The sequence below is a fragment of the Lethenteron reissneri genome, unplaced genomic scaffold (assembly GCF_015708825.2).
Source record: "Lethenteron reissneri isolate LAM-NWPU_2019-01 unplaced genomic scaffold, ASM1570882v1 scaffold_1639, whole genome shotgun sequence".
Lineage (NCBI taxonomy): Eukaryota > Metazoa > Chordata > Hyperoartia > Petromyzontiformes > Petromyzontidae > Lethenteron > Lethenteron reissneri.
The window spans coordinates 5,099,889-5,122,960 of record NW_026891376.1 but is presented as its reverse complement, the minus strand read 5'-3'; the positions used below and the strand labels follow the sequence as shown (position 1 = coordinate 5,122,960).

The window sequence follows — 23,072 nt, the reverse complement described above, 5'->3', positions numbered from 1 at the left end:
ACCAACCTACTAACTACCGCACCTACCCATTCAACCACTCGGCCACCTCACTAACACGTTCACTCACAAACTCACTCGCTCAGCCACCCACTAGCTCACCAACCTGCTCACCCCCGCACACATGCAACCACCCATCCCACTCACCCACTCCAGCTCCCAACAGGGGGATGGCAGCCTCTCTCCTACACACACCAGAACCAGTCTACCGGCCCTGTGTTCCAGAGGTCCAGATGGTACCGGTGTAACTCCTGAGGAATGGCAGCCTCTACTTTACACACACCAGGACTCGGTCCACTGGACCTCAAAGTGGTCAAGGTGGGACCGCTTCAGCTTCTGACAGAGGAATGGCAGCCTCTACACACACACACCAGAACCAGTCCATCGAACCCTCCTGTATTCCACAGAGGTTCAGATGGTACCGGTCCAGCGCCCGACAGAGGAGTGGCAGCCTCTCTCCTACAAACACCAAAACCAGTCCACCGGATCTGTGTAACACAGAGGTCCAGACAGTACCGACCGGTCTAGCTCCTGACAGGGGAATGGCAGCCTCTCCGTGACACAAACACACGCACCAGAACCAGTACACTGGACCTCACAGAGGTCCAGAGGGTACCGGTCCAGCTCCTGACAGGGGAATGGTAGCCTCTCCACATGGCCACTGGCAGTAAGTTTCTCGTCGTGTCTTGGAGGAACCCCCGTGGTGAGCGACGCCGTGGTGAGCGACGCCGTGGTGAGCGACGCCGTGGTGAGCGACGTGGTGAGGAGGAGCGGGGGAAGTGAGGAGGGAGCCGGATGTATTTTGTCAAACGAGGTTTGTTTATTTGCGGGGGAGTTGAGTTGAGGGGGGAGGGAGGGGAGGGGATGGTGGAGGGGAGGGTGGAGAGGGAGGAGAGGGTGGGAGGGTGGGAGGAGAGGGAGGGAGGGAGGGGGGTGCCAGCGTTCGCAACACAAAAAAAAATGCAGTCAACCTCCCTGGGTGGGCATGTGGGGAGGGGGGGCGGGGTGGGGGGGGCACAGGGGGGGGGGCGAGCGGTGGGTAGAGTCTGGGTAGAGAAGGGACACACGGTGATGTGATGGGTGCGAGGAGTGGTGGATGTGTGGGTGACTGGGTGTGTGGGTAGGTGGTGTGTGGGTGGATGACTGAGTTGGTGGGTGGGTGGGAGTGTGTGTATTTGAGTGAATGGTTGAGTTGGTGGGTGAGTGGGTGGGTGTGTATTTGAGTGAATGGTTGAGTGGGTGGGTGGGTGAGTGTATAGGTATGCGAGCAGGAGAGTGAGCGAGTGAGCAGTTGATTGAGCGGGTCATTGAGCGGTCACGCAGGCGAGTGAGCAGGTGAGCGGGCGAGCTACAGGCTCCGCTTCCCCGCTACTCACCACCCCCTCACCACTCCCTCACCCCTACCCCTCACACCATCACTGCACGGTCTGCTCATTGGCGTTGCTGCTGCTGCTGCTGCCACCTCCGTCCTGAGGCTTCATGACGTCTGGGAGCTCTGGGGGGCTGGAGTACGGCTCCAGCCGCAGGGCCTCCCACTCCTCGTCTGCTGGGGCAGCAGAGGGCAGCAGAGGGCAGCAGAGGGCAGAGGTACAGGTGAGCCAGGTATCCTCAAGGGGGCGAGGGCTGAGAGTGAGCGAGTGTTGCTAGAGTACGGCCCCAGCCCAAGGGCCTCCCACCTCTCGTCTGCTGGGGCAGCAAAGGGCAGCGGAGGGGGGCAGCAGCAGAGGACAGGGGCAGAGGTACAGGTGCGCCAGGTAGCCTCGACTGGGATGGAGGGGCAAGTGGCGTTAGCGAGCGACCAGCAGCAGCCTCCCCACTCCTCGTCCACACAGTGGGGTAGGGCAGCAGGGGGCAGCAGAGAGCAGGGCAGGGGCAGTCAGAGGTAGAGGTCACCCAGGTAGCCTGCAAGGGGCAAGGGCTGGAGTACGGCCACAGCCGCAGGGCCTCACCACTTCCGCGTCTACCCAGTGGCAGCAGAGGGCAGTAGAGGGCAGCAGAGGGCAGCAGAGGTACAACGCTACACAGGTGACCCAAGAAAGCCTTCGCTTATTCTTGGGTTTTTTCGGTAAAGTCACGTAGGTAAAAAATTTAAATTAAAATAAAATAAAAATCACGACGTTTCTGAGGCAACACAAGCTTCCGTCTTCAGGTGGAACCGTCACAGCACGATTGCTGTATCAAGTTAGATACAGCACGATAGCTGTATCAAGTAAGATACAGGATGATTGCTGTATTAAGTGAATGAGAAATTCCAAGAAAACAGTCCTTGTATATATACTGGTTGAGGGTGGTAAGGTTGGTGCGGCTGAAACTACTTCGCTGGGCTGCAGGGGGCAAGGTGCTGTGAGCGAGCATGCCGGAGAACGGCTCCAGCCGCAGAGACTCCGAGGGCAGCAGAGGGAGAGCGGAGGGCAGGGGAAGGGCAGCAGAGAGGGGTACAACAGGTAGAGGTTACCCAGGTAGCAGACTGTAAGGGGAGCGAGCGATGTTAGCGAACGATCAGCAGCAGCGGCAGTGCCAACCACTGCTGGTAGTGGTGAGTGGCTCCATGGTAGTGGTGAGTAGTAGAGGTGAGTGTCTATGCTAGTGGTGATTAGTAGTGGTGAGTGTCTGTATGGTAGTGGTGAGTGTCTCTATGGTGGTGGTGTCTGTATGGTGGTGGTGAGTCGTAGTGGTGAGTCGCAGTGGTGAGCAGCGCTCCTCACCAGGTGAGCGGAAGGCCAGCCCCACAGTGGCAGGTGCCTGGGCCCGTGCCGTCTGGCTGGTAAAGCCACAGTCACCCAGAGTCTTGGAGTCATCTAGCAGCAAAGTCTCCTCCTGCAGCACACACACAGATACACACACACATAGATACATACACACATATAGATACACACACACACACAGATACATACACACACACAGATACACACACATATAGATACACACACACACAAATATACACACACACACATATATACACACACATATAGATACACACACACACAGATACATACACACACACACAGATACACACACACACAGATACACATACACATATAGATACACACACATAGATAGATACACACACACAGATACACACACATAGATACACACACACATATAAATACACACACACAAAAACAGATACACAACAACAACAACCGCCATTCGCCACTAAGTGGCGGTGACGTCACCACGACGCTTGTGCCAGGCCATGTGCACCTTGAGGCCACGTGAAGTGTCGAACGCCCGCTGGCAGGAGGTCACGGGGCAGACCCAGGTGCCACGGGTCGACTGACCGAGATGACTGGCTGATGCACCACCTGTGCCCCCTACTGTACCAACTTGCTGTGCTTTAGCCACCCGGTGCTCCGCTCATTGTTGTGAGCGTCGCTCCTCTGCCCTCCGTTGTTGTTGGAGGACGACTGCTACCAACTGCCCAGTAGCGTCCTTCACGAGCCTCCTCCACTGAGGTCAATCTTGACACCGCTGATACCAGTCATCGGCAAGTCCGCTTAGCTCCACATTCTCCTGTACCACATCACTCCATCTCCTCTCTAGCCCGTGCTGCGCCTGTTTAGCCCCCTCGATCTGGCCGAACAAAAGCGGTTTAGGCATGCGGTGGCTGGGTATGCGGGCTACATGACCCAGCCAACGCAGCCTTGCCTGCCGGAGGAGCTCACCAATGGGACTTTGCCCAGATCTTTCAAGGATTTGTGAGCTCCTCACGCAATCCAGCCTGGTTAAACCCAGGATGGATCGTAGGCAGGCCAGCCTTAATGTTTCTAACCGGCGAAGATGTTCCATTAGGGGGGGTCCACGTTTCGCAAGCGTAGAGAAGGGAGGGAATAACTGGCCGAGAAGACCTGAAGCTTCGCGCGGAGCGACGGACCAGGTAGCTTCCACACTGCGTTACGCAACCGATGAACAGATAATGCCGCTCGACTGATTCGGAGTGAGACCTCTGCTGTTAAACCGGAGCCGGTCATGAGCACATTGCCCAGGTATGGGAAACTCTCCACAACTGCCCCATCACCAGTTGGAAGTTGTGGGGGTGGAGTGTCCGATGGTACAAAATACCCAGGCAGGTGCTTAGTTTTGGTGGGGCTGATGGTAATACCACCACTAATTTGTGGCAAGCTCCAGGTTCAGCAGCAGCACCTCCAACTGCTCTGAGTGAGCAGCAATCACCATATCATCGGCATACATAACGTGGTTGATCAACAGGGAGCCATCCCTTGACCGCACCCATGCATCGATTAGCCTCCCATTGTATCTGTACCAGATGGAAATTCCTCCGGCACAGCTATTGAAGGCTTCACCAACAAAGTGGTCGAAATAAATGTTGTAGTAGTGGTAGTGTAGTGGTAGTAGTGGTAGTAGTGGTAGTAGTAGTAGTTATAGTAGTAGTGTAGTGTAGTGGTAGTAGTGTAGTGGTAATAGTAGTAGTGGTAGTAGTGGTAGTAGTGGTAGTGTAGTGGTAGTGTAGTGGTAGTAGTAGTAGTATTGGTAGTAGTGGTAGTAGTGGTAGTATTGGTAGTATTGGTAGTAGTGGTAGTAGTGGTAGTGTAGTGGTAGTATTGGTAGTAGTGGTAGTGTAGTGGTAGTTATAGTGGTAGTTATAGTGGTAGTGTAGTTATAGTGGTAGTGTAGTGGTAGTAGTAGTTGTGGTAGTTGTAGTGGTAGTGTAGTTATAGTGGTAGTGTAGTGGTAGTTATAGTAGTTACAGTGGTAGTGTAGTGGTAGTTATAGTAGTTATAGTGGTAGTGTAGTAGTAGTTATAGTGGTAGTGTAGTTATAGTGGTAGTTATAGGGTAGTGTAGTGGTAGTAATAGTAGTTATAGTGGTAGTGTAGTGGTAGTTATAGTAGTTATAGTGGTAGTTATAGTGGTAGTGTAGTTATAGGGTAGTGTAGTGGTAGTGTAGTAGTAGTTATAGTGGTAGTGTAGTGGTAGTTATAGTGGTAGTTATAGTGGTAGTTATAGTTATAGTGGTAGTTATATTGGTAGTTATAGTGGTAGTTGTAGTTATAGTGGTAGTGTAGTAGTAGTTATAGTAGTTATAGTGGTAGTTATAGTGGTAGTTATAGTGGTAGTGTAGTAGTAGTTATAGTAGTTATAGTGGTAGTAGTGTAGTAGAAGTTATAGTAGTTATAGTGGTAGTTATAGTGGTAGTTATAGTGGTAGTGTAGTGTAGTTATAGTGGTAGTGTAGTAGTAGTTATAGTGGTAGTTGTAGTTATAGTGGTAGTTATAGTGGTAGTTATAGTGGTAGTGTAGTAGTAGTTATAGTAGTTATAGTGGTAGTAGTGTAGTAGAAGTTATAGTAGTTATAGTGCTAGTTATAGTGGTAGTTATAGGGTAGTGTAGTAGTAGTGGTAGTTATAGTAGTTATAGTGGTAGTTATAGTAGTTATAGTGGTAGTGTAGTGGTAGTGTAGTGGTAGTTATAGGGTAGTGTAGTAGTAGTGGTAGTTATAGTAGTTATAGTGGTAGTTATAGTAGTTATAGTGGTAGTGTAGTGGTAGTTATAGTGGTAGTGTAGTTATAGTGGTAGTGTAGTGGTAGTATAGTAGTAGTTATAATGGTAGTATCGTTATAGTGGTAGTTATAGTGGTAGTTATAGTAGTTACAGTAGTTATAGGGTAGTGTAGTAGTAGTGGTAGTTATAGTGGTAGTGTAGTGGTAGTTATAGTGGTAGTGTAGTTATAGTGGTAGTTATAGTAGTTATAGTGGTAGTTATAGTAGTTATAGTGGTAGTAGTGGTAGTGTAGTGGTAGTAGTGGTAGTTATATAAGTTATAGTGATAGTTATAGGGTAGTGTAGTGCTAGTTATAGTGCTAGTGTAGTGCTAGTTATATAAGCTATAGTGGTAGTTATAGTAGTTATAGTGGTAGTTATAGTAGTTATAGTGGTAGTTATAGTAGTTATAGGGTAGTGTAGTGCTAGTTATAGTAGCTATAGAAGTAGTTATATAAGTTATAGTGGTAGTAGTGTATTAGTAGTTATAGTAGTTATAGTAATTATAGTAGTTATAGTAGTTATAGTAGTAGTTATAGTGGTAGTTATAGTAGTTATAGTGGTAGTTATGGTAGCTATAGTGGTAGTGTAGTAGTTATAGTAGTTATAGTGCTAGTTATAGGGTAGTTATAGTGGTAGTGTAGTTATAGGGTAGTGTAGTGGTAGTGTAGTGGTAGTTATTGTGGTAGTTATAGTAGTTATAGTGGTAGTTATAGTGGTAGTGTAGTACTAGTTATAGTAGTTATAGTGGTAGCTATAGTGGTAGTGTAGTACTAGTTATAGTGGTTATAGGGTAGTGTAGTGCTAGCTATAGTGCTAGTTATAGTGGTAGTGTAGTTATAGTAGTAGTTATAGTGCTAGCTATAGTGCTAGTTATAGTGGTAGTTATAGTGGTAGTTAGTGCTAGTTATAGTGCTAGTTATAGTGCTAGTTATAGTGGTAGTTATAGTAGTTATAGTGCTAGTTATAGTAGTTATGGTAGCTATAGTGGTAGTGTAGTGGTAGTTATATAAGCTATAGTGGTAGTTATAGTAGTTATAGTAGTTATATAAGCTATAGTGGTAGTTATAGTAGTTATGCTAGCGATAGTGCTAGTTATAGTAGTTATAGTGGTAGTTATAGTAGTTATAGTGGTAGTTATAGTTATAGTGGTAGTTATAGTAGTTATAGTGGTAATTATAGTAGTTATAGTGGTAGTTATAGTAGTTATAGTGCTAGTTATAGTAGTTATAGTGGTAGTTATAGTAGTTATGGTAGCTATAGTGGTAGTGTAGTGGTAGTTATATAAGCTATAGTGGTAGTTATAGTAGTTATAGTAGTTATATAAGCTATAGTGGTAGTTATAGTAGTTATGCTAGCGATAGTGCTAGTTATAGTAGTTATAGTGGTAGTTATAGTGATAGTGGTAGTTATAGTGGTAGTTATAGTTATAGTGGTAGTTATAGTAGTTATAGTGGTAGTTGTAGTTATAGTGGTAGTTATAGTAGTTATAGTGGTAGTTATAGTAGTTATAGTGCTAGTTATAGTAGTTATAGTGGTAGTTATAGTAGTTATAGTGCTAGTTATAGTAGTTATATAAGCTATAGTGCTAGTTATAGTAGTTATAGTGGTAGTTATAGTAGTTATAGTTATAGTGCTAGTTATAGTAGTTATAGTGGTAGTTATAGTTATAGTGCTAGTTATAGTAGTTATAGTGGTAGTTATAGTAGTTATAGCTATAGTGGTAGTAGTGTAGTGGTAGTTATAGTAGTTGTAGTAGTGGTAGTAGTCACCTTGTAAAGTCGCTGGTCAGCGGGAGACCGCTTGACGATGCCGCCCACCATCCGCTTGAGCTCCAGCACGGTGGTCGACTCCTTGGCGTCCGTGAAGATGGTCGTCTTGTGCCGACGGATCATCAGGAACACGTCCTGGCGGACAGACAGACACACGCAGAGAGACACGGGTTAGAGAGACACACACACGCAGAGAGACACGGGTTAGAGAGACACACACACGCAGAGAGACACGGGTTAGAGAGACAGACACACGCAGAGAGACACGGGTTAGAGAGACACACACACGCAGAGAGACGCGGGTTAGAGAGACACACACACGCAGAGAGACACGGGTTAGAGAGACACACACACGCAGAGAGACACGGGTTAGAGAGACAGACACACGCAGAGAGACACGGGTTAGAGAGACACACACACGCAGAGAGACGCGGGTTAGAGAGACACACACACGCAGAGAGACACGGGTTAGAGAGACAGACACACGCAGAGAGACACGGGTTAGAGAGACACACACACGCAGAGAGACACGGGTTAGAGAGACAGACACACGCAGAGAGACACGGGTTAGAGAGACACACACACGCAGAGAGACACGGGTTAGAGAGACACACACACGCAGAGAGACACGGGTTAGAGAGACACACACACGCAGAGAGACACGGGTTAGAGAGACACACACACGCAGAGAGACACGGGTTAGAGAGACACACACACGCAGAGAGACACGGGTTAGAGAGACACACACACGCAGAGAGACCGGGTTAGAGAGACACACACATGCAGAGAGACACGGGTTAGAGAGACACACACACGCAGAGAGACACGGGTTAGAGAGACACACACACGCAGAGAGACGCGGGTTAGAGAGACACACACACGCAGAGAGACACGGGTTAGAGAGACAGACACACGCAGAGAGACACGGGTTAGAGAGACACACACACGCAGAGAGACACGGGTTAGAGAGACGACACACGCAGAGAGACACGGGTTAGAGAGACACACACACGCAGAGAGACACGGGTTAGAGAGACATACACACGCAGAGAGACACGGGTTAGAGAGACAGACACACGCAGAGAGACACGGGTTAGAGAGACACACACACGCAGAGAGACACGGGTTAGAGAGACAGACACACGCAGAGAGACACGGGTTAGAGAGACAGACACACGCAGAGAGACACGGGTTAGAGAGACACATACGCAGAGAGACACGGGTTAGAGAGACAGACACACGCAGAGAGACACGGGTTAGAGAGACACACACACGCAGAGAGACACGGGTTAGAGAGACAGACACACGCAGAGAGACACGGGTTAGAGAGACACACACACGCAGAGAGACACGGGTTAGAGAGACACACACGCAGAGAGACACGGGTTAGAGAGACACACACACGCAGAGAGACACGGGTTAGAGAGACACACACACGCAGAGAGACACGGGTTAGAGAGACAGACACACGCAGAGAGACACGGGTTAGAGAGACAGACACACGCAGAGAGACACGGGTTAGAGAGACACACACACGCAGAGAGACACGGGTTAGAGAGACAGACACACGCAGAGAGACACGGGTTAGAGAGACACACACACGCAGAGAGACACGGGTTAGAGAGACACACACACGCAGAGAGACGCGGGTTAGAGAGACACACACACGCAGAGAGACACGGGTTAGAGAGACAGACACACGCAGAGAGACACGGGTTAGAGAGACAGACACACGCAGAGAGACACGGGTTAGAGAGACACACACACGCAGAGAGACATGGGTTAGAGAGACAGACACACGCAGAGAGACACGGGTTAGAGAGACACACACACGCAGAGAGACACGGGTTAGAGAGACACACACACGCAGAGAGACACGGGTTAGAGAGACACACACACGCAGAGAGACACGGGTTAGAGAGACACACACACGCAGAGAGACACGGGTTAGAGAGACAGACACACGCAGAGAGACACGGGTTAGAGAGACAGACACACGCAGAGAGACACGGGTTAGAGAGACACACACACGCAGAGAGACACGGGTTAGAGAGACAGACACACGCAGAGAGACACGGGTTAGAGAGACACACACACGCAGAGAGACACGGGTTAGAGAGACACACACACGCAGAGAGACGCGGGTTAGAGAGACACACACACGCAGAGAGACACGGGTTAGAGAGACAGACACACGCAGAGAGACACGGGTTAGAGAGACAGACACACGCAGAGAGACACGGGTTAGAGAGACACACACACGCAGAGAGACACGGGTTAGAGAGACAGACACACGCAGAGAGACACGGGTTAGAGAGACACACACACGCAGAGAGACACGGGTTAGAGAGACACACACACGCAGAGAGACACGGGTTAGAGAGACACACACACGCAGAGAGACACGGGTTAGAGAGACACACACACGCAGAGAGACACGGGTTAGAGAGACAGACACACGCAGAGAGACACGGGTTAGAGAGACAGACACACGCAGAGAGACACGGGTTAGAGAGATAGACACACGCAGAGAGACACGGGTTAGAGAGACAGACACACGCAGAGAGACACGGGTTAGAGAGACACACACACGCAAAGAGACACGGGTTAGAGAGACACACACACGCAGAGAGACACGGGTTAGAGAGACGCACACGCAGAGAGACACGGGTTAGAGAGACACACACACGCAGAGAGACACGGGTTAGAGAGACAGACACACGCAGAGAGACACGGGTTAGAGAGACAGACACATGCAGAGAGACACGGGTTAGAGAGACACACACACGCAAAGAGACACGGGTTAGAGAGACACACACACGCAGAGAGACACGGGTTAGAGAGACGCACACGCAGAGAGACACGGGTTAGAGAGACACACACACGCAGAGAGACACGGGTTAGAGAGACAGACACACGCAGAGAGACACGGGTGAGAGACACACACGCAGAGAGACACGGGTTAGAGAGACACACACACGCAGAGAGACACGCGGACAGACATACAGACACACGCAGAGAGACACGGGGTTAGAGAGACACACACGCAGAGAGACACGGGTTAGAGAGACAGACACACGCAGAGAGACACGCGGACAGACAGACAGACACACGCAGAGAGACACGGGTTAGAGAGACACACACACGCAGAGAGACACGGGTTAGAGAGACAGACACACGCAGAGAGACACGGGTTAGAGAGACACACACACGCAGAGAGACACGGGTTAGAGAGACAGACACACAGAGAGACACGCGGTTAGAGAGACAGACACACGCAGAGAGACACGGGTTAGAGAGACACACACGCAGAGAGACACGGGTTAGAGAGACACACACACACAGAGAGACACGGGTTAGAGAGACAGACACACGCAGAGAGACACGGGTTAGAGAGACACACGCAGAGAGACACGGGGTTAGAGAGACAGACACACGCAGAGAGACACTGGTTAGAGAGACACACACACGCAGAGAGACACGGGTTAGAGAGACACACACACACACAGAGACACGGGTTAGAGAGACAGACACACGCAGACAGACACGGGTTAGAGAGACAGACACACGCAGAGAGACACGGGTTAGAGAGACAGACACACGCAGAAAGACACGGGTTAGAGAGACACATACGCAGAGAGACACGGGTTAGAGAGACAGACACACGCAGAGAGACACGGGTTAGAGAGACACACACACGCAGAGAGACACGGGTTAGAGAGACAGACACACGCAGAGAGACACGGGTTAGAGAGACACACACACGCAGAGAGACACGGGTTAGAGAGACACACACACGCAGAGAGACACGGGTTAGAGAGACACACACACGCAGAGAGACACGGGTTAGAGAGACACACACACGCAGAGAGACACGGGTTAGAGAGACAGACACACGCAGAGAGACACGGGTTAGAGAGACAGACACACGCAGAGAGACACGGGTTAGAGAGACACACACACGCAGAGAGACACGGGTTAGAGAGACAGACACACGCAGAGAGACACGGGTTAGAGAGACAGACACACGCAGAGAGACACGGGTTAGAGAGACAGACACATGCAGAGAGACACGGGTTAGAGAGACACACACACGCAAAGAGACACGGGTTAGAGAGACACACACACGCAGAGAGACACGGGTTAGAGAGACGCACACGCAGAGAGACACGGGTTAGAGAGACACACACACGCAGAGAGACACGGGTTAGAGAGACAGACACACGCAGAGAGACACGGGTGAGAGACACACACGCAGAGAGACACGGGTTAGAGAGACACACACACGCAGAGAGACACGCGGACAGACATACAGACACACGCAGAGAGACACGGGGTTAGAGAGACACACACGCAGAGAGACACGGGTTAGAGAGACAGACACACGCAGAGAGACACGCGGACAGACAGACAGACACACGCAGAGAGACACGGGTTAGAGAGACACACACACGCAGAGAGACACGGGTTAGAGAGACAGACACACGCAGAGAGACACGGGTTAGAGAGACACACACACGCAGAGAGACACGGGTTAGAGAGACAGACACACAGAGAGACACGCGGTTAGAGAGACAGACACACGCAGAGAGACACGGGTTAGAGAGACACACACGCAGAGAGACACGGGTTAGAGAGACACACACACACAGAGAGACACGGGTTAGAGAGACAGACACACGCAGAGAGACACGGGTTAGAGAGACACACGCAGAGAGACACGGGGTTAGAGAGACAGACACACGCAGAGAGACACTGGTTAGAGAGACACACACACGCAGAGAGACACGGGTTAGAGAGACACACACACACACAGAGACACGGGTTAGAGAGACAGACACACGCAGACCGACACGGGTTAGAGAGACAGACACACGCAGAGAGACACGGGTTAGAGAGACACATACGCAGAGAGACACGGGTTAGAGAGACAGACACACGCAGAGAGACACGGGTTAGAGAGACACACACACGCAGAGAGACACGGGTTAGAGAGACAGACACACGCAGAGAGACACGGGTTAGAGAGACAGACACACGCAGAGAGACACGGGTTAGAGAGACAGACACACGCAGAGAGACACGGGTTAGAGAGACAGACACACGCAGAGAGACACGGGTTAGAGAGACAGACACACGCAGAGAGACACGGGTTAGAGAGACACACGCGCAGAGAGACACGGGTTAGAGAGACACACACACGCAGAGAGACACGGGTTAGAGAGACAGACACAGGCAGAGAGACACGGGTTAGAGAGACACACACACGCAGAGAGACACGGGTTAGACAGACACACACGCAGAGAGACACGGGTTAGAGAGACACACACACGCAGAGAGACACGGGTTAGAGAGACAGACACACGCAGAGAGACACGGGTTAGAGAGACAGACACACGCAGAGAGACACGGGTTAGAGAGACACACACACGCAGAGAGACACGGGTTAGAGAGACAGACACACGCAGAGAGACACGGGTTAGAGAGACACACACGCAGAGAGACACGGGTTAGAGAGACACACACACGCAGAGAGACACGGGTTAGAGAGACAGACACACGCAGAGAGACACGGGTTAGAGAGACAGACACACGCAGAGAGACACGGGTTAGAGAGACAGACACACGCAGAGAGACACGGGTTAGAGAGACGCACACGTGCAGAGAGACACGGGTTAGAGAGACACACACGCAGAGAGACACGGGTTAGAGAGACAGACACACGCAGAGAGACACGGGTTAGAGAGACAGACACACGCAGAGAGACACGGGTTAGAGAGATAGACACACGCAGAGAGACACGGGTTAGAGAGACAGACACACGCAGAGAGACACGGGTTAGAGAGACAGACACACGCAGAGAGACACGGGTTAGAGAGACAGACACACGTGTCTCTCTCTGTCCCCCCGTGTGTCTCTCTCTCTCTGCATGTCTCTCTCTGTCTCCCCGTGTCTCTCTCTGTCTCCCCGTGTCTCCGCATGTCTCTCTCCGTCTCCCCGTGTCTCCTCGTGTCTCTGTCTGTGTCTCTCTGTCTCTGTCTGTGTCTCTGTCTCTGTGTCTCTCTCTGTCTCTCTCTGTGTGTCTATGTGTCTCTCTCTCTCTGTGTGTCTCTGTCTGTTTCTCTGTGTCTCTTTCTGTATGTCTGTGCGTGTGTGTCTCTGGCCGTCTCCCCGTGTCTCTCTCTGTCCCCCGTGTCTCTCTGTCTCCCCGTGTCTCTCTCTGTCTCCCCGTGGCTCTCTCTGTCTCCCCGTGGCTCTCTCTGTCTCCCCGTGTCTCCGCATGTCTCTCTCTGTCTCCCCGTGTCTCCTCGTGTCTCTGTCTGTGTCTCTCTGTGTCTCTGTCTGTGTCTCTGTGTGTCTCTCTCTGTCTCTCTGTGTGTCTATGTGTCTCTCTCTCTCTGTGTGTCTCTGTCTGTTTCTCTGTGTCTCTCTCTGTCTCCCCGTTTCTCTCTCTCTCCCCGCGTCTCCCCATGTCTCTCTGTCTCCCCGTGTCTCCCCGTGTCTCTCTCTTGTCTCCCCGTGTCTCTCTCTTGTCTCCAAGTGTCTCTCTCTGTCCCCCGTGTCTCTCTGTCTCCCCGTGTCTCTCTCTGTCTCCCCGTGGCTGTCTCTGTCTCCCCGTGTCTCTCTCTGTCTCCCCGTGTCTCCGCATGTCTCTCTCTGTCTCCCCGTGTCTCCTCGTGTCTCTGTCTGTGTCTCTCTCCGTGTCTGTCTGTGTCTGTGTCTGTCTCTGTGTGTGTCTCTCTCTCTCTCTCTCTGTCTCTCTGTGTCTCTGTGTGTTTCTGTGTGTCTCTCTGTCTCTCTCTGTCTCTCTCTGTGTCTCTCTCTCTCTGTGTGTCTCTGTCTGTTTCTCTGTGTCTCTTTCTGTGTCTGTGTGTGTGTGTCTCTCTCTGTCCCCCCGTGTCTCTCTGTCCCCCCGTGTCTCTCTCTGTCTCCCGGTGTCTCTCTCCGTCTCCCCGTGTCTCCCCGTGGCTTTCTATGTTTCTCTCTGTCTCCCTCTGTCTCCCCGTGTCTCTCTCTGTCTGTTTGTCTCCTCGTGTCTCTCTGTGCGTCTCTCTGTCTCCCCATGTCTCTCTCTCTGTCTCCCCGTGTCTCTCTCTGTGTCTCTGTCTGTGTGTCTCTGTCTCTGTGTCTATCTGTCTCTCTCTGTGTCTCTGCCTGTGTCTCTGCCTGTGTCTCAGTCTCTCTGTCTCCCCGTGTCTCTCCCCGTCTCCCCGTGTCTCTCTCTGTCTCCCCGTGTCTCTGTCGCCCCACCCCCCGTGTCTCTCTCTGTCTCCCCGTGTCTCACTCTGCCCCCCCGTGTCTCTCTCTGTCTCCCCGTGTCTCTCTCTGTCTCCCCGTGTCTCTCTCTGTCTCCCCGTGTCTCTCTCTGTCCCCCCGTGTCTCTCTCTGTCTCCCCGTGTCTCTCTCTGTCTCCCCGTGTCTCTCTCTGTCTCCCCGTGTCTCTACCTGTCTCCCCGTGTCTCTCTCTGTCCCCCCGTGTCTCTCTCTGTCTCCCCGTGTCTCTTTCTGTCCCCCCGTGTCTCTCTCTGTCCCCCCGTGTCTCTCTCTGTCTCCCCGTGTCGCTATCTGTCTCCCCGTGTCTCTCTCTGTCTCCCCGTGTCTCTTTCTGTCCCCCCGTGTCTCTCTCTGTCCCCCCGTGTCTCTCTCTGTCTCCCCGTGTCTCTCTCTGTCCCCCCGTGTCTCTCTCTGTCTCCCCGTGTCTCTTTCTGTCCCCCCGTGTCTCTCTCTGTCCCCCCGTGTCTCTCTCTGTCTCCCCGTGTCGCTATCTGTCTCCCCGTGTCTCTCCCCGTCTCCCCGTGTCTCTCTCTGTCTCTCTCTGTCTCCCCGTGTCTCTCTGTCCCCCCGTGTCTCTCTCTGTCCCCCCGTGTCTCTCTCTGTCCCCCCGTGTCTCTCTCTGTCTCCCCGTGTCGCTCTCTGTCTCCCCGTGTCTCTCCCCGTCTCCCCGTGTCTCTCTCTGTCTCCCCGTGTCTCTCTGTCCCCCCGTGTCTCTCTCTGTCCCCCCGTGTCTCTCTCTGTCCCCCCGTGTCTCTCTCTGTCCCCCCGTGTCACTCTCTGTCTCCCCGTGTCTCTCTCTATCCCCCCGTGTCTCTCTCTGTCCCCCCGTGTCTCTCTCTGTCCCCCCGTGTCTCTCTCTGTCCCCCCGTGTCTCTCTCTGTCCCCCCGTGTCTCTCTCTGTCTCCCCGTGTCTCTCTCTGTCTCCCCGTGTCTCTCTCTGTCTGTGTCTCTGCCTCCGTGTCTCTGTCTCTGTGTCTCTGTGTGTCTCTGTCTCTGTGTCTCTGTGTGTCTCTGTCCCTGTGTGTCTCTCTCTCTGTGTCTCTGTATCTCACTCTGTGTCTCTGTCTGTGTCTCTCTCTCTCTGTGTCTGTCTGTGTCTCTGTCTGTTTGTCTGTGTCTCTGTCCCTGTGTCTCTGTGTCTCTCTGTTTCTGTGTCTATGTTTGTCTCTGTCCCTGTGTCTCTGTCCCTGTGTCTCTGTCCCTGCGTCTCTGTCTCTCTGTGGTGTGTCTGTGTGTCTCTGCGTCTCTGTGTCTCTCTGTCTGTCTCTGTGTGTCTCTGTGTGTCTGTGTGTGTGTCTCTGTGTGTGTGTCTCTGTGTGTCTGTGTCTGTGTGTCTCTGTGTGTCTGTCTGTGTCTCTGTATGTCTCTGTGTGTCTCTGGGTGTCTCTGTGTGTCTGTGGGTCTCTCTGTGTATCTGTGTGTCTCTCTGTGTCTCTGTGTGTGTGTCTCTGTGTGTCTGTGTCTCTCTCTGTCTCTCTCTCTCTGTGTCTCTCTCTATCTCTCTCTGTGTCTCTGTGTGTCTCTGTGTCTCTGTTTGTCTCCGTGTCTCTGTGTGTATCTGTCTCTGTGTGTCTCTGTGTGTCCCTCTGTCTCTCTGTGTCTCTCTGTCTCCCCGTGTCTCTCTCTGTCTCTCTGTGTCTCTCTGTCTCCCCGTGTCTCTGTCCCCCCCACCCCCGTGTCTCTGTCTCCCCCCGTGTCTCTCTCTGTCTCCCCGTGTCTCTCTCTGTCTCCCCGCGTCTCTCTCTGTCTCCCCGCGTCTCTCTCTGTCTCCCCGTGTCTCTCTCTGCCCCCCGTGTCTCTCTCTGTCTCCCCGTGTCTCTCTGTCTCCCCGTGTCTCTCTCGGTCTCCCCGTGTCTCTCCCTGTCTCCCTGTGTCTCTCTCTGTCTCTCCGTGTCTCTTTCTGTCTCCCCGTGTCTCTCTCTGTCTCCCCGTGTCTCTGTCTCCCCGTGTCTCTCTCTGTCCCCCCGTGTCTCTCTCTCTGTCTCCCCGTGTCTCTCTCTGTCCCCCGTGTCTCTCTCTGTCCCCCGTGTCTCTCTCTGTCTCCCCGTGTCTCTGTCCCCCCCACCCCCGTGTCTCTGTCTCCCCCCGTGTCTCTCTCTGTCTCCCCGTGTCTCTCTCTGTCTCCCCGTGTCTCTCTCTGTCTCCCCGTGTCTCTCTCTGTCTCCCCGTGTCTCTCTCTGCCCCCCGTGTCTCTCTCTGTCTCCCCGTGTCTCTCTGTCTCCCCGTGTCTCTCTCGGTCTCCCCGTGTCTCTCCCTGTCTCCCCGTGTCTCTCTCTGTCTCTCCGTGTCTCTTTCTGTCTCCCCGTGTCTCTCTCTGTCTCCCCGTGTCTCTGTCTCCCCGTGTCTCTGTCTCCCCGTGTCTCTCTCAGTCTCCCCGTGTCTCTATCTGTCCCCCCGTGTCTCTCTCTGTCTCCCCGTGTCTCTCTCTGTCTCCCCATGTCTCTGTCTCCCCTTGTCTCTCTCTATCTCCCCGTGTCTCTCTCTGTCCCCCGTGTCTCTCTTTGTCCCCCCGTGTCTCTCTGTCTCCCCGTGTCTCTCTGTCCCCCCGTGTCTCTCTCTGTCTCCCCATGTCTCTCTCTGTCCCCCCGTGTCTCTCTCTGTTTCCCCCGTGTCTCCCTGTCTCCCCGTGTCTCTCAGTGTCTCTCAGTGTCTCTCCCTGTCTCCCCGTGTCTCTCTCTGTCCCCCGTGTCTCTCTCTCTGTCTCCCCGTGTCTCTCTCTGTCTCCCCGTGTCTCTCTCTGTCTCCCCGTGTCTCTCTATGTCCCCCCGTGTCTCTCTCTGTCTCCCCATGTCTCTGTCCCCCCGTGTCTCTCTCTGTCTCCCCGTGTCTCTCTCTGTCCCCCCGTGTCTCTCTCTGTCTCCCCGTGTCTCTCTGTCTCCCCGTGTCTCTCTCTGTCCCCCCGTGTCTCTCTCTGTCTCCCCGTGTCTCTCTCTGTCTCCCCGTGTCTCTCTCTGTCTCCCCGTGTCTCTCTCTGTCCCCCCGTGTCTCTCTCTGTCTCCCCGTGTCTCTCTCTGTCCCCCCGTGTCACTCTCCGTCCCCCCGTGTCTCTCTCCACCCCCCCCCCGTGTCTCTCTCTGTCCCCCCTTGTCTCTCTCTGTCCCCCAGTGTCTCTCTCTGTCTCTGTGTCTCTCTCCGTCTCCCCGTGTCTCTCTCCGTCTCCCCGTGTCTCTCTCCGTCTCCCCGTGTCTCTCTCTGTCTGTGTCTCTGCCTCCGTGTCTCTGTCTCTGTGTCTATGTTTGTCTCTGTCTGTGTGTGTCTGTGTGTCTCTGTCTCTCTCTCTGTGTCTGTCTGTGTCTCTCTCTCTCTGTGTCTCTGTGTCTCTCTCTCTCTCTGTGTGTCTCTGTATCTCACTCTGTGTCTCTGTCTGTTTGTCTGTGTCTCTGTCCCTGTGTCTCTCTGTCTCTGTCTCTCTGTTTCTGTGTCTTGGTTTGTCTCTGTCCCTGTGTCTCTGTCCCTGAGTCTCTGTCCCTGTGTCTCTGTCCCTGTGTCTGTCTCTCTGTGGTGTGTCTGTGTGTCTGTCTCCCCGTGTCTCTCGCTGTCTCTCCAAGTGTCTCTCTCTGTCTCCCCGTGTCTCTCTCTGTCTCTGTCTCTCTGTGTCTCTCTGTGTCTGTCTCTCTGTGTCTCTATCTGTATGTGTATTTGTGTCTCTGTATGTGTGTCTCTGTCTCTCTGTGTCTGTCTCTTTTCTCTCTGTGTGTCTCTGTGTATCTCTGTGTCTGTGTGTGTCTCTGTGTGTCTCTATCTGTGTCTGCGTGTCTGTCTCTGTGCCTCTGTTTGTCTCTGTGTCTCTGTCTCTGTGTCCCTCTCTCTGCGTGTCTCTGTGTCTCTGTGTGTGTCTCTGTTTCTCTCGGTGTCTCTGTCTGTTTGTCTCTGTCCCTGTGTCTCTGTGTGTCTTTGTCTCTCCCTGTGTCTCTGTCCCTGTGTCTCTGTCCCTGTGTCTCTCTCTCTGTGTCTGTGTGTCTGTCTCCCCGTGTCTTTCGCCGTCTCACCCAGTGTCTCTCTGTCTCCGCCCATGTCTCTCTCTGTCTGTGTCTCTGCCTCCGTGTCTCTGTCTCTGTGTCTATGTTTGTCTCTGTGTCTGTGTGTGTCTGTGTGTCTCTCTGTATCTCTGTCTCTGTGTGTCTCTGTCCCTGTGTCTCTCTCTGTCTCTGTGTCTCTCTCTGTGTCTCTCTGTCTCTATGTGTGTGTCTCTCTGTCTCTATCTGTGTGGCTGTGTCTCTCTCTCTCTCTCTGTGTCTCTGATTGTCTCCGTGTCTCTGTCTCAGCATCTCTGCGTCTCTGTCTCTCTCTGTCTATCTCTGTGTCTCTCTCTCTGTGTCTCTGTCTCTCTGTGTCTGTGTCTCTGTGTGTCTCCGTGTCTGTGTCTCTCTGTGTCTCTGTCTGACTCTCTGTGTGTCTCTCTCTGTGTCTCTGTGTGTCTCTCTCCGTGTCTCTCTGTGTCTGTGTGTCTCTCTGTGTGTCTCTGTGTCTCTCTCGCTGTCTCTGTGTGTCTGTGTGTCTCTGTGTGTCTCTGTGTGTCTCTGTGTGTCTCTCTCTCTCTGTCTATGTGTCTCTCTGTGTCTCTGTCTGTCTGTGTCTGTCTCTCTGTTTCTGTGTCTCTGTTTCTGTGTCTCTCTCTGTCTCTGTGTGTCTCTGTCCCTGTCTCTGTCTGTGTGTCCTCTCTCTGTCTCTCTGTCTGTCTCTGTGTTTGTCTGTGTGTCTCTGTGTCTCTCCGTCTGTCTCTGTGTGTCTCTGTGTGTGTGTCTCTGTGTGTGTGTCTCTGTGTGTGTGTCTGTGTGTGTGTGTCTCTGTCTCTGTATGTCTGTCTCTGTGTCTCTGGGTGTCTCTGGGTGTCTCTGTGTCTTTGTGTGTCTCTGTGTCTCTCTCTGTGACTCTGTGTGTCTCTGAGTCTCTGTGTCTCTCTGTGTGTCTATGTGTCTCTCTGTGTGTCTATGTGTCTCTCTGTCTCTGTGTGTCTGTGTGTCTCTCTGTGTGTCTCTGTCCCTGTCTCTGTGTGTCTGTGTCTCTCTGTGTGTCTCTCTCCATGTCTCTGTCTGTGTGTCTCTCTCTGTCTCTCTGTGTGTCTGTGTGTCTCTGTGTCTCTCCCTCTGTCTCTGTGTGTCTCTGTGTGTCTGTGTGTGTGTCTCTGTGTGTGTCTCTGTGTGTGTCTCTGTGTGTGTCTCTGTGTGCGTCTCTGTGTGCGTCTCTGTGTGCGTCTCTGTGTGCGTCTCTCTGTGTGTGTCTCTCTGTGTGCCTGTGTCTCTCTCTGTGTCTCTCTCTATCTCTCTGTGTCTCTGTGTGTCTGTGTCTCTCTCTGTGTCTCTCTCTATCTCTCTGTGTCTCTGTCTCTGTGTGTGTCTCTGTGTGTGTCTCAGTGTGTGTCTCAGTGTGTCTCTGTGTGTCTCTGTGTGTCTCTGTTTGTCTCCGTGTCTCTGTGTGTCCCTCTGTCTCTGTGTATCTCTCTCTGTCCCCCCGTGTCTCTCTCTGTCTCTGTGTCTTTGTCTCTGTCTCTGTGTGTCTCTGTATCTCTGTGTGTCTCTCTCTGTCTGTCTCTCTGTGTCTGTGTCTGTGTCTCTCTCCCTCTGTCTCTCTCTGTGTCTCTCTCTGTGTCTCTCTCTGTGTCTCTCTCTCTCTGTGTCTCTCTCTCTGTCTCTCTCTGTGTGTCTCTCTCTGAGTCTCTGTCTGTCTCTCTGTCTCTCTGTGTCTCTCCAAGTCTCTCTGTGTCTCTGTCCCTGCGTCTCTATCTGTCTGTGTGTCGGTATCTGTGTGTCTGTCTGTGTCTGTCTCCGTGTCTCTGTCTCCTCGTGTCTGTCTGTGTCTCTGTGTGTCTCTGTCTGTGTCTCTGTTTGTGTGTCTGTCTCCGTGTCTCTGTCTGTGTCTCTGTCTCCGTGTCTCTGTCTCGGTGTTTCTCTGCATCTCTGGGTCTGTGTCTGTCTGTGTGTCTCTGTCTCTCCGTGTCTGTCTCCCCGTGTCTCTCTGTCTGTATCTCTGTGTCTGTGTCTCTGTGTCTCTCTCTATCTCTGCGTCTCTCACTGTCTGTCTCTTTGTGTGTCTATCTCTCTGTGTCTCTCTCTCGGTGTCTCTGTCTCTCTGTATGTCTCTGTGTGTGTCTCTGTCTGTCTCTGTCTCTCTCTTGTCTCTCTCTGTCTGTGTCTCCCTCCACGTGTCTCTCTCTCGGTGTCTCTCTTTGTGTCTCTCTCTGTGTCACTCTCTGTCTGTATCTCTCTCTGGCTCCGTGTCTCTCTCTCGGTGTCTTTCTCTGTCTCTCTCTCTGTATGTGTCTCTGTCTCTCTCTGTGTCTCTCTGTGTCTCTATCCCTGTGTCTCTCTCCGTCTGTCTCTCTGTGTGTCTGTGTCTTTGTCTCTGTCTCTCTGTGTCTCTGTCTCTGTGTCAGTCTCTGTGTCTCTCTCTGTATGTGTCTGTGTCTATCTGTGTCTCTATCTCTGTCTGTGTGTCTCTGTCTGTGTGTCTCTGTCTGTGTGTCTCTGTCTGTGTGTCTCTGTCTGTGTGTCTCTGTCTCTTTCTGTGTGTCTGTCTCTATGTGTGTGTCTGTCTGTGTGTGTGTCTGTCTGTCTCTCTGTCTGTCTCTCTGTGTCTGTGTCTCTGTGTCTCTCTCCGTCTCTCTCTGTGTCTCTCTCTGTGTCTGTGTGTCTCTCTCTGTCGGTCTCTCTGTCTGTCTCTCTGTCTGTCTCTCTGTGTCTCTGTCTGTCTCTCTGTCTCTCAGTGTCTCTCTCTGTGTCGCTTCAAGTGTATCTGTGTCTCTGTCTGTATCTGTGTGTCTCTGTCTGTGTGTCTGTCTCTATGTGTGTGTCTGTCTGTGTGTGTGTCTGTCTGTCTCTCTGTCTGTCTCTCTGTGTCTGTGTCTCTGTGTCTCTCTCCGTCTCTCTCTGTGTCTCTCTCTGTGTCTGTGTGTCTCTCTCTGTCGGTCTCTCTGTCTGTCTCTCTGTCTGTCTCTCTGTCTGTCTCTCTGTGTCTCTGTCTGTCTCTCTGTCTCTCAGTGTCTCTCTCTGTGTCGCTTCAAGTGTATCTGTGTCTCTGTCTGTATCTGTGTGTCTCTGTCTGTGTGTCTGTCTGTGTCTGTCTCCGTGTCTTTGTCTCCCCGTGTCTGTCTGTGTTTGTGTCTCTGTGTGTCTCTGTCTGTGTGTCTGTCTCCGTGTCTCTGTCTCGTGTTTCTCTGTGTCTCTGGTTCTCTCTCTCTGTGTCTCTCTCTGTATGCGTCTCTCTGTCTCCGTTTCTGTCTCTCTCTGTGTCTCTCTCTGTCTCTCTCTGTGTCTCTGTCCATGTGTCTCTGTCCATGTGTCTCTGCTCAGGGTCTCTGTATCTCTCTCTCTGTGTCTCGCTGTGTGTCTGTGTCTCTGTCTCTCTGTGTGTCTCTGTGTCTCACTGTGCCTCTCTGTGTCTCTGTCTCTCTGTCTGTGTCTCTGTGTGTGTCTCTGTGTCTGTCTGTCTCTCTCTCTCTGTGTCTCTGTCTCTCTGTGTGTCTCTGTGTGTGTCTCTGTGTGTCTGTCTGTCTCTCTCTCTCTGTGTGTCTCTGTGTCTCTCTGTGTGTCTCTGTGTCTCTGTGTGTGTCTCTGTCTCTGTCTGTCTCTCTGTCTCTGTGTGTGTCTCTGTTTGTCTCCGTGTCTCTGTGTGTGTCTCTCTGTGTGTTTGTGTCTCTCTGTGTTTCTGTGTCTCTGTGTGTCTCTCTGTGTGTGTCTCTCTGTCTCTCTCTGTCTCCGTGTCTCTGTCTCTGTGTGTGTCTCTGTGTGTCTCCGTGTCTCTGTGTGTGTCTCTGTGTCTCTCTGTGTGTCTCTGTGTGTTTGTGTCTCTCTGTGTTTCTGTGTGTGTTTGTGTCTCTGTGTGTCTCTCTGTCTCTCTCTGTCTGTCTCCGTGTCTCTGTCTATGTGTGTGTCTCTGTCTGTCTCCGTGTCTCTGTGTGTCTCCGTGTCTCTGTTTGTTTGTGTCTCTCTGTGTTTCTGTGTGTGTGTCTCTCTGTCTCTCTCTGTCTGTCTCGGTGTCTCTCTGTCTCTCTGTGTGTCTCTGTGTGTGTGTCTCTGTGTGTCTCTCTGTCTCTGTCTGTCTCCGTGTCTCTGTCTCTGTGTGTCTCTGTCTGTGTGTCTCCGTGTCTCTGTGTGTCTCTGTGTGTCTGTGTCTCTGTGTGTCTCTCTGTGGGTATCTGTGTGTCTCTGTCTGTGTGTCTCCGTGTCTCTGTGTGTCTCTGTGTGTCTCTGTGTGTGTGTGTCTCTGTGTGTCTCTCTGTCTCTGTCTGTCTCCGTGTCTCTGTCTGTGTGTCTCCGTGTCTCCGTGTCTCTGTGTGTCTCTCTGTGTGTCTGTGTCTCTGTGTGTCTCTGTCTGTGTGTCTCCGTGTCTCTGTCTCTGTGTGTCTCTCTGTGTGTCTCTGTGTCACTGTGTCTGTGTTTCTGTGTGTCTCTGTGTCTCCGTGTCTCTGTGTGTCTCCGTGTCTCTGTGTGTCTCCGTGTCTCTGTCTCCGCGTCTCACCATTCTCGCGGTCTCAGATTCCGGCTGCCCCGGAAGTTCTCCGCTGACCTCCGCCTCGCGCCCCGCCCCCTC

At 52.2% G+C, this 23,072-nt stretch overlaps 2 protein-coding genes across 3 annotated transcripts in view; both read right to left on the bottom strand.

Moving 5' to 3' along the window:
• LOC133362981 (uncharacterized) overlaps positions 1 to 23,072 on the bottom strand; it is a 439,193-nt gene that overhangs the window by 239,255 nt on the left and 176,866 nt on the right. The window lies entirely within an intron of this gene.
• On the bottom strand, positions 802 to 23,070 carry ELOB (elongin B). Of its 2 annotated transcripts, none has more exons than XM_061547113.1 (4): positions 23,001 to 23,070; positions 7,269 to 7,403; positions 2,703 to 2,814; positions 802 to 1,543 (listed from the first exon to the last, which is right to left on the bottom strand). In XM_061547113.1, the coding sequence occupies exons 1-4, from the start codon at positions 23,001 to 23,003 to the stop codon at positions 1,413 to 1,415; spliced, it is 381 nt and encodes a 126-aa protein (XP_061403097.1). In that variant the 5' UTR covers positions 23,004 to 23,070; the 3' UTR covers positions 802 to 1,412. The 2 variants fall into 2 exon arrangements, with proteins under 2 accessions (XP_061403097.1, XP_061403098.1); XM_061547114.1 differs by having other exon boundaries at positions 806 to 1,540.